We start from the raw sequence: 13,373 nt of genomic DNA on the forward strand, positions 1-13,373 counted from the left end.
TATACCCCGAAGTAGACTGTTACACGGATAAACATTTTTTTTAACATTAATTTATCTATCTCTTTATCCGTAACAAATTTATTTCTTTTGAAAAGAGGCATTCTTAATTATGAGTTTTACTCATCAAGCTTAGCCGGAAATATAAAAATAGAAGTAATCCCTCCCCCCTTACAACTTAAACGTTCTAGTTTACAAGTATTGTGTTGATAAATATAACATCATATTTGGATACATTTAAATTCTTTATTTTTTCATGTAATTGTTGTCTTTCTGTTCTTTTATCGCAAATGAACGAAAGTGAGATATATAACAGAGAGAGATACATTTTTTAATCCACCTGTCTGTGTCTCTTCATTGTTGCATAACTGACTGTTTGTGATATCCGGCGAGTCCCGGCCCGAGTGCCCTTCTTTCTCACTCACCGTGTCATACATGTATATATACAGCAGTGACACCTATTGTGTTATTTTCTCTCCATAGTAATCATAGTAATCTCTGATAGTAATCAGATAAAATCACAGTGCTTCCATTTATGTACAATACCCATAGTACCCCGTCACTGTGTTCAACAGTAATCAGATAAAATATACTTGTAACATTTGGGATGAATAATAATATTTTTGTGGTAAATTGAACAGAATTTTGAACTTCTTCATGTTTACAAACCAGATCTTATTTTAATATTCTGATAAATTTAATGAGCTAAGTGTAGGGCTGTCACGGTTCCAAAATTTTTCGGGTCGGGTCGGTTCTGAAAATTTTCGGTTCGGTTTCGGGTTTTTCGGGTCGGTTATTTACATCTATTTTAAACCTTAATTTCATGAATTTAACTTGAAAAATCTTTATTTGTTACTTTAAATTTACATTGAAAACAAGTCTTAACCATGCGAACGTCTAGACATCGGTGACTTGGCCTACCATTAGCCACAACCTGACCATTCCTGCTCGTTTTGATAATTATCTAATACTTCCGTGACAAGTGTTTTGTCATGGAATGAAGTAGATTTCAGTTGTGATGTTTATTCATCACTGTTATCGTGAATAATCGTCATCATTCCTTTGATTTCGATGCCATTTTTTTGTATTGAACAGACTCTTAATATATAAATCAGACCCGAACCGAAATCCGGAAAAATGGAACCGGAACCGAACCGAACAACTTGGACCGCGGTTCTCGGTTATTTCGGGTACTCGTGACAGCCCTAGCTAAGTGAAACAGGAAATAAGTCACAGTAACTGTTAATGAGGGATAGAATGTGAATTAAGTTAGAAATAATTCATATTGATATAAAACATGCTGATTCTCTGTTACATGACATTGTGAAAATACGATTTCATTTTCAAGTTTAATAAGTAAATTTTATTTGACGCCAAATCCTTGCATAATCCTTGGCCTGTTTAAATTAACACCATCAAGACGCTAAACTTTGTATAAAAATATTTCAGATCTGTTGTTTTCCTTTACAAATCAACAATACTTCCGTGTGCATTCTGCTTGTACAGTATGTCCTCATTTACACATGTAAATGTCTACCCTTCTGCAAAAAATCTTCGAAATATTTCTCCACTGAAGAGACTCTGTCCTAAATAAGACCCATGATTGATTAAGGAAGCGCTATTTGCAGAAACAAATTCTGTTGGAAAAAGTGCTAATACGTCATTTTTAGGATGATAATAGATCGCGCGTGGCCCCGCCCCCCCCCCCCCCCCCCCCTTTTCAAAACTTATTTGCTACAAACTTAAGGTTAAGTTTCTTTGTGTAATTAGCCCGTTTTAAGATATCCAACAATTAAAAAATATAAAATATTAACATTAAGATTAATTTTATTTATTTTAAGGACAATACATGTCTCTGGAATGTTTTCTAAGGATATGAAATAATTACGCTGAGGTTTTATACGGTATGTGTTTTAACAAGTACTTGTTGCATGTTTCCAATGAAAATCTGTAATGCTAGCTGTAGAAAATGTTCAAAACATTACAATGTGTGAACGAATTGGTGGTGTATCGATCTTGACTTACTTTGATCCAATCTCTTATAATACTAGGGTGAGGCGGATTAAGAATTTTCTGAAACAAATAACTGCAGTACTTTATATGGCATTGAAAATGAATGGTTTTATTTATTTATTTTTTTATTATTATTTTTTTTTTACACATGTTTTTTAGATAACGTTTCACTCATATTGGGACGCTATTATTTTCCTATTAAAAGCTGCTAATTTCGACCTGTACGCTGCACTTACATGTACATGTATATGTCCATAAATTAGTGGCAGGATCTTCCGTGTTCAACTTTTGACATGTACCCGGCGGCATTTTTTACTTAGAGCTCTATGAGCAGTGATTTTTCTACATTTTTTAAAAGGGGCCTGGTCCTTTACAATTGGGAAAAAATCATCGACATCTGTGCCAACTTGGGAAAAATCAATAAGATTGTAGTTAACTTTAATTTACAGGTAAAATGACATATATAAGTAATTTTAACATCATTTATTCAATTTATTGCTGATAAAATAACAAATTAGACACAGTTATACATGTACATTAAATTTTATAACTTTCTTATTTTTTTTTTAATCTTTGAAATTTGTCAATGATTGTCTTTATTCTTCATCATGGTTTTATTTTGAGAAAAAAGCAATTTAAATTGGGAAAAACTTGGTAATTTTTGACAGGGGAAAGGGCCGATATTCGGACCTAAATTTGGTGTAGAAAAATCACTGATGAGCAATCCGTCTCCTGCATATTTTGATCTGTACTCTGCACTTATAAACAAAGAGCAGAGAGGGATCTCTCTCGTGAATCTGCACTATTTGATAACCGAGGAATCTTTTGACAGAAGACCGCGGTTTATACAGTCCCATCCGAAGGTCCAACATCACCGCACGATATGTATGGATTAAATATGAATCCAATTAATTTTTTTAATTGGTTTTATAATAAGAAACTGATTTAATACGTCCTTTTTAGGCCTACTAGTCATTGATTAAAATAATGCACGTAAGTCCTTATGAACTAAGGAACAGGACCGGATGAAATGGGAGGGGGGGGGCGGGGTTGGCAGGTTGAATCTTCTTACAAAAAGAGAAATTTAAGTTTTTTTCATATATATGATTACTTTAAAAATAATTTTTATGACAAAATGTATACTATCCTTGCTGTCACTCAAGTAACAAATTCTAAATAATTACGGGTTAAAAAATATTAAGAATAAATTATAGAATTAAATTAATTTGTTTAATTTATTTAATCCATCCACCCCTAGTCTCTTTTAAATTTTACATCTCACGAACTTAGAAAATAATCTTAGTAATTATCAGCAATTCTCAGTACCAACAGTAACTCTCAGCAAATATCAGTAATTATCAGAACCCACAGTAATCAAAGTACTGAAAGTACTGAAAGCCGGGCTTTAATATGTTCGAGTGTATTGTCCAATCCTAAATTAGTACATATTTGAAAAATCTTTCTTTCTGACCATTGATATTTAACAGGTAGAGTTTGTATGATTATGATTAACAATAACCCATCTACCAATAATTAAAATTTACGGTCCAGAACCCAACGTTAAGACCCCAGGATAGGACTTGGTGATATTTTTAATGAAAATACATTTATACCTTTCTAAACATTAAGCTCACAATGGTTATGCATGGTAACAGTGCATTTTGAGTGGTTTTGCTGATTCATACAGGCACATATATAGTATCGGAGGAGCTAGGGGTGTCACCATTTTTCAAACATAAACTTTTACAATGGACAATGTACATTGAAAGGTTGATTGACTCTTCGCAATCAAATTTAAATTGGAACTTTCAACTCACTCTTCGTAATATAAACCAGGTATTTATCTCGAGCGACGAACAGATTTACTAAAAGCAAAATGGATAGTCTAATTTTAATTATATTGTACCCATCATTTTATTGTAGCATATTAAAAGTACGGTAATTTGGTAATGAATTAATGAAATTCGAAATGTGAAAGTAAGTTGTAGCCCACCCCTACTCCTTCTCCAACGGAATAGGATTTTCGGGTTTGGACAATTCTCCTTTTTTCTGATAATGATACTACATGCCTGTATTAATCAGAAAAGAAATATTCTTTATTTTTGGTCCTCTAGGAAACCAGCTGCACGAAAATTATAATTATCTAATCTTTATGACATGAATATGAGTCTAGTTCTAGTTCCAGGTTCGGCCATAATGGTTATTGCCTGAGAAAATCATGATGTATTCAGGTCTTTATGGCTCGTACATAGATGGCTCTTCATTCTGAACAGGAAGTTTTGAAGCAAAGACTAACCAACTTTTTCTGAAAAATTATAATGTGTTGTACTTAGATAAAGACTAATGAACATTTTTATATGTTGTTTTCTTTTAATTATATATTAACATAAACGATTTTTATTTCCCAGCACCCTTGAGAGCTTGCATGTGTTTTAAGACCATTTTTTTTTGTTTGGAATGCGCGCGCACGCTCAATATACTGTAAAGCGCTTTGGGAGCACATGCGAGATGAATCCAAGGTGAGAAGTCTCGAACAAAATTTTCACATTCAAAACATACCATTGACTTTTCACCAAAAATTTGATCTGAATTTGTAAGCACAAAAATTTTCGACGCTAAATTGATTGTTAAATGGGTATAAATAATTTATATATTATACATAAACATATTCACATGAAATTTCTATCTTAAAGTTTACATTTTTATTTATTTATATTCCATGCTTCACAGAATATAAATCTTTATCCCAGTCATTTAAATTAATACTATTAAATTAAAATATTAACCAAATGGAATCACATTGTTTATTTCATATTATGAAAGAAAACAAATAGTTTTGAACTTCATTTACATCACCTTTACACAAGATCTTAGTCGCTCGCGTGGCGCAGTGGTAAGAGCGTCTGCTCTAGAGTCGCGAAGTAAGAAGTTAATCCTTACGTCGCGGGTTCGAATCCCACTGTGGGACGTGGAGACCGGTCCTTCCGTTGAGACCGTATAAACCGAGGTCCCGTGTCGCAATAGGTGCTTGCATGAAAAAGATCCCTCACTGCTCAATGGCCGTAAGTGCCGAGTATAGGACAAAATTTGGAGCTCTCCACCGGCAAGTGGTAGTGTCTCCATATGAGTGAAAAAATTCTTGAGAGGGACGTTAAACAACATACAAACAAACAAACACAAGATCTTAACCATCATAAGGATTTTTGTTCGAAATTATTTATTAGAAAGGAGAAAGTTATTTTAATTGCATTCAGGGTTATCGAAGTAATACCGTATTTTCAAACCCTTTTCTTTAAACGCATTCAAATTTTAACTTTTTTATTTGAGCAGTAATATATTGAAAACATTACAGCATTACCAGTATTACAACTGTAAGATTAATCTTCATGAATATTTACATACATACATCATTAGGCTAAAGAAAATTTGTTTGTTTCCGGTTATACCCGACTGACCTCCTACACATTTTTTTTTCAGAAAATTACGAGTATCCGTAACTGTCTCTTTGTTTTACGAATTCATAATGGCGGCGCACTTGTTTGCTGCAAGTAGTCGGTGTTCGCTGTTATTTTATGCCATTAATATAATCATAAAATCATCATCTTTTTGCAATTATTTTGAAAGGAAAAAATTAATAAATTGTCTCCTGTTAAGCCGTTTTCACAAGATCAACCCTGATAATATCAGCAGGAATTAACACGGTATCGTACCAAATTACATCTGATTAATGACCACCGATGTTTTTAAAATTCATTATTACATTAAATTTCTTGCCATTCAAGACACCTTAATGCTATACTGATCTTAAAAAACAATTACAGATATCACGACATTGTTAGTGAGCTTACTGCATGTTTATACATGCATCACGGACGTAAATTCAGACTAATTATACTATAATATCAGTAAACGAACAAAAAATGTCATACATTTTTTTTTAATTCTACCAATAACATATGGCTAGTGAGGAGAATATATAAGTCATTTGTTTTATTTAATGTCACTAATTTAAACATTTAAGGTCACTAATTTTAACTTTTAAGAAAATAATTTTTTACAAAAAATGTTTGTCTGTCAATTTCCAAACTTTTTTTTAAAAAGAATGTTGAACCATATGGTTTGCTGATTTTTCTTTAGATATACCGTAAGTTTTGGAAGATAGGACGATACTTTTTTTCTCAGAACCGCTGGGATCGTCCTATTGAACGAATCGACCTATCTAAGGCCCAAGTTTACGAAAAATGCCCCAAAATCAGTAAAATTTACATCAATTTTAAAGCAAATCTGTGCCATTTTCGTATTTTTTTAAAATTACTTTACCGAGAAAAAAATAATAAACAATAAAGAATTAAATATTTATTCCATTGATTTCTTACAAAATAAGTTCCATTAAATATCCGTCGATGTACAAAAAAACTTATTATATCATCAATAATGTCTCAAAGTATATTTACAACATGCTGTGTCCATCTTGTGAAGTTGGAAGTCGCAATCGTTTACTAAAAATAAAACCGCAACCGTATCAAAGTTTAAAATACGGAGGAGTTTTCACAATCGCAATTGATTTTTTTTTTATTACCATTTATTTGTAATGATTAATTGAAATAGTATACCTAAATATTTTTTCATTGTCTTGTGATATTTATTTAAATGTAAAATGTGTGAAATAAACTGTTGCCAGTAAATTCCTAAAATACCGCTAGTCATAACTATTTTGTTTTATATCCAAGGGGTACACCGAATTATACAAAGATTGGCTTCTAATAGAATTTTAATTGTCTGACAGATAGAGGGATATACACTGTGTACACAAAGGTGTTAACACCTGTAGGTATAAACACCTGCGGGGCATGATTAACAGATCCACGTGCCGTTACAGGGGTATTAGTGCTATACATCATTGAACAAACAAAACTGTGAAATTCCTGATGACTGTTAAATTGCGAATGTACTCTCAATTAAATTTATTTTTTAACAACAATATCTCAAGCAAATTATAGCATGTTAATATGATTAATTTCAATTGCTCACTGTTACATGTAATAGTCATTTGCGTGTTTTAGCAAATCCCTGAACAAGAAATATAATTGGCGGTCATCGCACTTAATATTGTACCCTGGTAAATAATGTTGGAATAAAAGAATGTGTCCACGATGTTCTAAAATGGAAATGATTATTGTTTGATTTCGGGTATTTCCCTAATTATAGCTGTTGTATACTACCGTATTTATGTGTTTAACGACGGAGTCAAACAACGACGGCGTTGAACAGGCAAGTTGGAGAAAATGCGTTATATCACAATTCAAGGAAGTTTTAACTATGTTTGTGTAAAACACTATTAAAATGCTGTACTCATAAAAATACCAGTTTATTTTCTTCATACGTTAATATCACGGGTTAAGTTAAAGACCTTTACATGTTCTGATACGTAGTTTCTACGTAAGAATCTCTAGAAAATCGATAAACAAAGCCTCGTCCTATCTTCCAAATCGTCCTATCTAAGGATTTTTAAAAAATTATGGCTGAAAATGAGCCTTTCGACCTATATACCCCATCGACATATACCCCAAAACTTACGGTATTTGAATTAGAATTTAATTTTTAAAAAAATTATATTCATATTGGTTTAATAATTTATGTTATTCATAGTTAAAGAAATGCACATATTTTTAGAGATATTCTTAAAGTTTCAAACAAACAGTAATTTTATCGCCGACTAGATACACCAGATACACCATGTACAATTGTCAGGTGACCTAATTCAGGCATAACGCACATTAATTAATTCTTTAAACTCCAATTTACTTATCTATTTATTTGCTGAAAGACAAAACAGAGAATATAACCACTCACATAACATCGACGAAAACGATATGAAATATAGGCAACCTGTCGAAAAGCCTGCGCTTATTGAAAATAGTTCGCTTACAATATGCATTCAGTAGCGTATGTGCACAAATTGTTATATCACGATTACCCTAATAAAGTAAATATCTAATTCCTCTTTCAATTTAATTCTCAAACAAAAATATTGATCAATTAACAAATCCATAGATTGAGATGTAAAAAATATTTGTTTAAGTATCGTCTTTCAATGTGACTATTTTGTTTATCGGAAGCGTCTGCTTTGACGCTGTTAGGTTTTTTGTTTACTTTTCTGAACATGTGCTATTAATAGTAAGGCAGTCGATCACGATGCCTACAGCCAGGACTTTGCTTTCAGCAAAGCCCAGCTAAAAATGACAGTAAATATCAGTAATTATCAGAACCAACAGTAATTATCAGTAACAACAGTAAAAATCACTGGCGGATTTAAGGGGGGGGCATGGGGGGCGCACGCCCCCCCTAAAATTTTCAAAGTATGACATGACTAAAATTAATAATGCCATACTTTGTTTTTATAATTAATGTTCAATAAAAAAAAATGGTAATTTTAGTTAATGACCAAGTATCGGTTTTCTTAAAAATCAAGTCTGAAAACCATGCACCCTCCCTAGGCTATGAATATTATCTCATAATTATTCAAACCGGAAAACGTCTCCCGATTTTGTTTGAAGGGTAGACTGCACTTGTCAATTTCCTATCATGTTGCAAGGAAAAATACTGCAATATTTAAAGGCTGGTCGAAGGTAAATTAATGAATTTAAAATCAGACGGTCTACGTTACAAACCCGTCCACTGATTGATGTATTTATTTATCAAATGGTGTAACTATGCAGTAATTTACTTACATAGATACAAGACTTTTTTCATTAAACACATCTCATATTCTTTCCATATAAATGGAATTTAACGTCAGGATATAGGTTAGGATGATGTAACTTCGACCACCTGGTTGATTTCGACCGTTCATAAATACCTTAAAATAATTTGTTTATAACCCATTATAGTGTACATACATCTACATATACTTTATGCAGAAAGAAAATACAATTTTCATATACAAATCAATGTCGATAATAATCGGCGAAATTTATTTCTTCACTGGAAAATTACATCCAAGAAGAAACTTTATCGCCCGAAAAATTACGGACAAGTATTTTTAAACCATTGCGGGGAATTATCAGTTTATCACCTCTGAAAATATCTTGTATATATAGAAAGACACAGTGGATATTCCTGGCGTGAAATTGATCAACTATGTTTAATTTTGCAACTTCAATTCATACCTTTTTAATTTATAGTATTTAGTTTTTACTAATAAAATGCAAATCAGCTGAACAGAAATCTGCCGAAGTTACCCATGCATGAATACGGCGTCAGCGGGTATCTCAGTTCGACCAATGAAAAAGACGCAATACTTTTTGTTACCAGAAAAAAAATCATGACCACCGTCCGTATAAAGAAATTATTAGGATAAGTATTTTGTATAAGAAAACTCCGTAGAAACTAGTTCTGTAACAGTGAAAAAATCATCTGTTCTGTTTACATGCGGTTTAGATGCCTGCGCATATATGTACATGTCATTTGTAGCATGCCTTGACAAATCGGTAAATCAGTCTCTAGGCACCTGGTGCACTTCATGTCTTCAAATTAGGTACATTTAAAAATTACTTCTTCTTTTTTGTCAGCATTTTTTCACAATCTTTTATGTTTTACAACAGAATAATTTATATTAATATATATATATATATTTTTAAATTAGAGGTGACGCGAATAATTTCGTTTATATTTGCACATCGATCGAAAATACCCCGTGTGCGGTCGAAGTTACCCAACACGCATATCTTGTAAATCGAACACATTTATTTTATATCATGACAAATAATACATATAATACAATTAAAACTGAAGAATAAAAGGTATTCCGAAGGAAAATGGATCCAGTAAAAGTTGAGCATAATACATGTAATAGGCAGTGATATACTTGAACAAATCTAAATATAAAAAAAATAATCGGTCGAAATTACACCACGGTACTTTGAAAAACATTCAGATTTTTGTGACTTCTGGTATATCTAGGTAAAATGCTATTTTTAAAATCTGATCTTGTTTGTTCGTTGTTTTTTGGTTTGTTTGTGTGTGTATGTATTTTTTCTTTTAAAAAGTGAAATATCGTAGTGTACGTAGCTAATCAATACCACTATTTTTGTGTCTGGTTCTACTTTTAAAATTCACGAAAACGCAGGAGCTTCCGGGGGCTTCGCCCCCTGGGCCCCCACCAGGGCTTCGCCCTGGACCCACTGGGGGCCCAGACCCCCTGCCTGAACGAAGTTATCCACGCCCCCCCCCCTAACCACAAATCCTGTATCCGCCCATGAAAATATCAGCAAATATCAGAAATTCTCAGTACCAACAGTATAATATCAGTAAATATCAGCAAAAAGTGGCACTATCAGTAATTTTTTAGGCCAGTAGTGTTGATTTGACTCTTGGTCAAGGAGATAATTTTTGGCCAATTATGTATTGAATACACACCTATAAATCTAATCTTGAATTTACCATCCGTTAAAAATCTCGGCCCTCATCAAATAAACAAGTTAACGTCATCGAGTACCCCCCCCCCCCTTTTTTTTTAATGTTATTTCATTACTCAGAGAAAAATTGAAATATGTAGTCACGTCTTAAGAAAAACTAAAGAATTGAAATCTAATTTATTAAGAGAAGCCTCTTCTTAACAATCATATGTTAAATAAATCATACCATCTTATCCTTCGCAATTTAACACGTGTTGTCTAAACCCGGTTCCTTCGGAAAAGAACTATTTTACCGCGCATTGATACTTTTTTTACTATCACCAAAGACATTTTTTTTTAAATAATAACCATACTCATTCTTAAGTTAGGACTAGAGATATAGAAGTAGAATGGCTGGTAAGATATACTCACGAATATAACAGAAACATTTATTGGATTTATACTCTAGAGAGTCAAACGCCGGAAAGTGTGTTGCGCCACCTTGAGAGTGGCGGCTATTCCGAATTTGCCAGGACACGTATTCTTGATAGTAAAATGCTGCATGAGGTGTTATTTGCCTTATCAGGACACTGTGGTGGGGTTTTCAAAAGTGTAGAAGGAGAGATAAAGGTTAAATTTATAATATTTAGAATTTTATAGAAATCCTATTAGCTATTTAGGAGCGGTCTATGACGGCAGTGTCACACTCACTACAGGTCCAGCACAATACCCTGATAAAGGTATATAGCTTGATAAAGCTATATAGCTTGATAAAGCTGTATAGCTTTATCAAGGTATGACGAATACCTTGATCAAGGTATTTTATGTTATGAAAATACAAAAAAAAAAAATTCTAAAAAAAAATACTGAAAATCGAGTTCTGAGTTGTTGTCTGTAAATTCACTCATGCATGTAAAGTACTCAAACACAAAGAAATCAGAATAAAAGTATGTCCTGCGAGGAGACGTTCTTTTATGCTGTCTTTTTGATACCTGAGTACTTTTCATGCACTAGTGAACACACTGACCACAACTCATAATTCGACTTTTAAATTTAATTTTTTTAAGATTATTTTTTGTATTTTCATGACATAAAATACCTTGATCAAGGTATTCGTAATACCTTGATAAAGCTATATAGCTTTATCAAGCTATATACCTTTATCAGGGTATTGTGCTGGACCTGGTCGATATGCACGACCGTCGTGTACTTACTTTTTCATCGGCTATTCGCACGACCGTTGTGTATATAATTTTTCAGTGACTATTTGCACGACCGTCGTGTATATAATTTTTCAGTGACTATTTGCACGACCGTCGTGTATTGTATTTATTAATCAGCTGACCTATTCGCACGACCATTATGTATTTCATTCGTTGTTTAGTCCCCAGTTAAGTTCGGCACGCACTGGTTTAAGCCTGAAAACATTTTCGTAAGAAAACATCAGAAAAACTTTCTTTCATAATGTTAATTTAAATAGATATGTAGATCTAGTTGATATTTTAAACACTAATGAAAAATAATCAAAGACAACTGTCAAAATCTTTAAATTTAATCTTTTCAGTAAGACAAAAATATTTGTAAAAATCTAATTTATTTCATATGCCCTAGCTCTGTTGAAAATGAAAATATGTTATATATGCTAAAGTGACATATAGGTCCAATGGGCACTGGTCGTTGTAAAGCCTCGTATTTGTATATATTCACATGTCACTATAACCATAACAGAATATTTACTAACTATTTTGGTAGGCTTGTGGTTATACCCCATCCACCTCAAACCAAATCTCCAAAAAAGCCATAGTTCATTTTCGCCTACTCTAGTAGTGATTTCTTAAATACACTTTTAACCAAAATTTTGTCATACAACCTTAGTTTATACATATGTAATCTCAAATTAACAATAATGATATTTATACGTTAATAGTTCCCCTATATAATAATTATAAAAATCATCAAGTTTGTATGGAGTATATAGTAAATATTAAGGTATCTACCTAAACAATGACAAACTGTTGACAAAGACCATGCACCCTTAACCAGAAAAACAACACTTGAATAATTTTGTGTATTATGGCACTTTATTTTGGTTAAAGGTGGTCTAAATTCATGTTGAAAATGGTGGAAATTTATATATATTCAATTCTTCATCTCAAATTATTTTAAGATTTGGCAACCTTTCTTAATCTTAAATTCATCTATTCAATTTCGATGACTTCGTGGCGCAGTGATATGATTGCTGAAATGTAAATGTGGTGAATCCGAGTGCGAGCCCAAGATTTTTCCAGTTGTGCTCTTTTATTTAATTTTTTTCTTTGTGTATTTTTTCTACGTTTTCTTTACTATGTTTTAAAATAAACATAATTTCAGAAAGTCATAATATACATGTTACACTTTGAGAGTATCTTGGGAAAAGGTAGTTCTAAACTATTTCATTAAATTTTGTATAGTTACTTGTTTTATTTTTATTGATTTTCTAAATCTTTTGACCCAAAATTAGAGTAATGAACATGTAAAATGATTGTTATATGACAAACATGTATTTGCAACTATGAAAATGTAACACTCGTCCACAAATGATATTACATTGGTTGATCTTGAATTGAAAAAGAAAAGCTTAGGGTCATTTCTTTTTAAATTCTTGAATCGGCTCTGTCGTCGGTAAGACAGCTATGGCTCTTTGCTTCCCTGCCCACGTTCAATTCTTATATTTTTCTGTAATTAATTTGGTCATCAATATTGGGCCGAAATATGCAGTGGCAGATCCAGAATACAACATATGTGTGAGTACACTGTGTGGGTTGAGGGCAAAAAAGGCTATATAGGAGGGTAATGTAACTTTTAACCCCTCCTCCCTCCTACATGTATCTTCGCTAGCCAAGTGTGAAAGTTAGTGTCTAACCCTGGTGATCCGCACATCTTCTCTTTTAGAGCGGGTGTTGAGTGATCATCCCCCTTTCTAATCTT

General features: G+C 32.6%; 2 protein-coding genes across 4 annotated transcripts in view; one reads left to right on the forward strand and one right to left on the reverse strand.

Moving 5' to 3' along the window:
* LOC133173165 (large ribosomal subunit protein uL4-like) overlaps nucleotides 1-13,373 on the reverse strand; it is a 389,882-nt gene that overhangs the window by 29,030 nt on the left and 347,479 nt on the right. Inside the window, exon 1 of one of the 2 annotated variants that reach the window (XM_061308117.1) lies at nucleotides 10,654-10,701. The exons of the other annotated variant lie outside the window; for it this stretch is intronic. Within the exon in view, the coding sequence (XP_061164101.1) occupies nucleotides 10,654-10,656 (3 nt within the window). The 5' untranslated portion in view covers nucleotides 10,657-10,701. Of the gene's footprint in view, nucleotides 1-10,653; nucleotides 10,702-13,373 lie in introns of those variants that run through there. 2 annotated transcript variants of the gene reach the window in all.
* LOC133173127 (gamma-tubulin complex component 4-like) overlaps nucleotides 10,907-13,373 on the forward strand; it is a 114,533-nt gene continuing 112,066 nt past the window's right edge. The window contains exon 1 of one of the 2 annotated variants that reach the window (XM_061308066.1): nucleotides 10,907-11,036. In XM_061308066.1, coding sequence (XP_061164050.1) covers nucleotides 10,962-11,036 — 75 coding nt within the window. In that variant the 5' untranslated portion in view covers nucleotides 10,907-10,961. The remainder of the gene's footprint in view (nucleotides 11,037-13,373) is intronic. The other variant, XM_061308074.1, reaches the window with a different exon arrangement.

This window comes from Saccostrea echinata, unplaced genomic scaffold, assembly GCF_033153115.1.
Source record: "Saccostrea echinata isolate AGI-Se365-2 ecotype Australia unplaced genomic scaffold, CSIRO_AGI_Sech_v1 ptg000002l, whole genome shotgun sequence".
NCBI classification, from domain to species: Eukaryota; Metazoa; Mollusca; class Bivalvia; order Ostreida; family Ostreidae; genus Saccostrea; species Saccostrea echinata.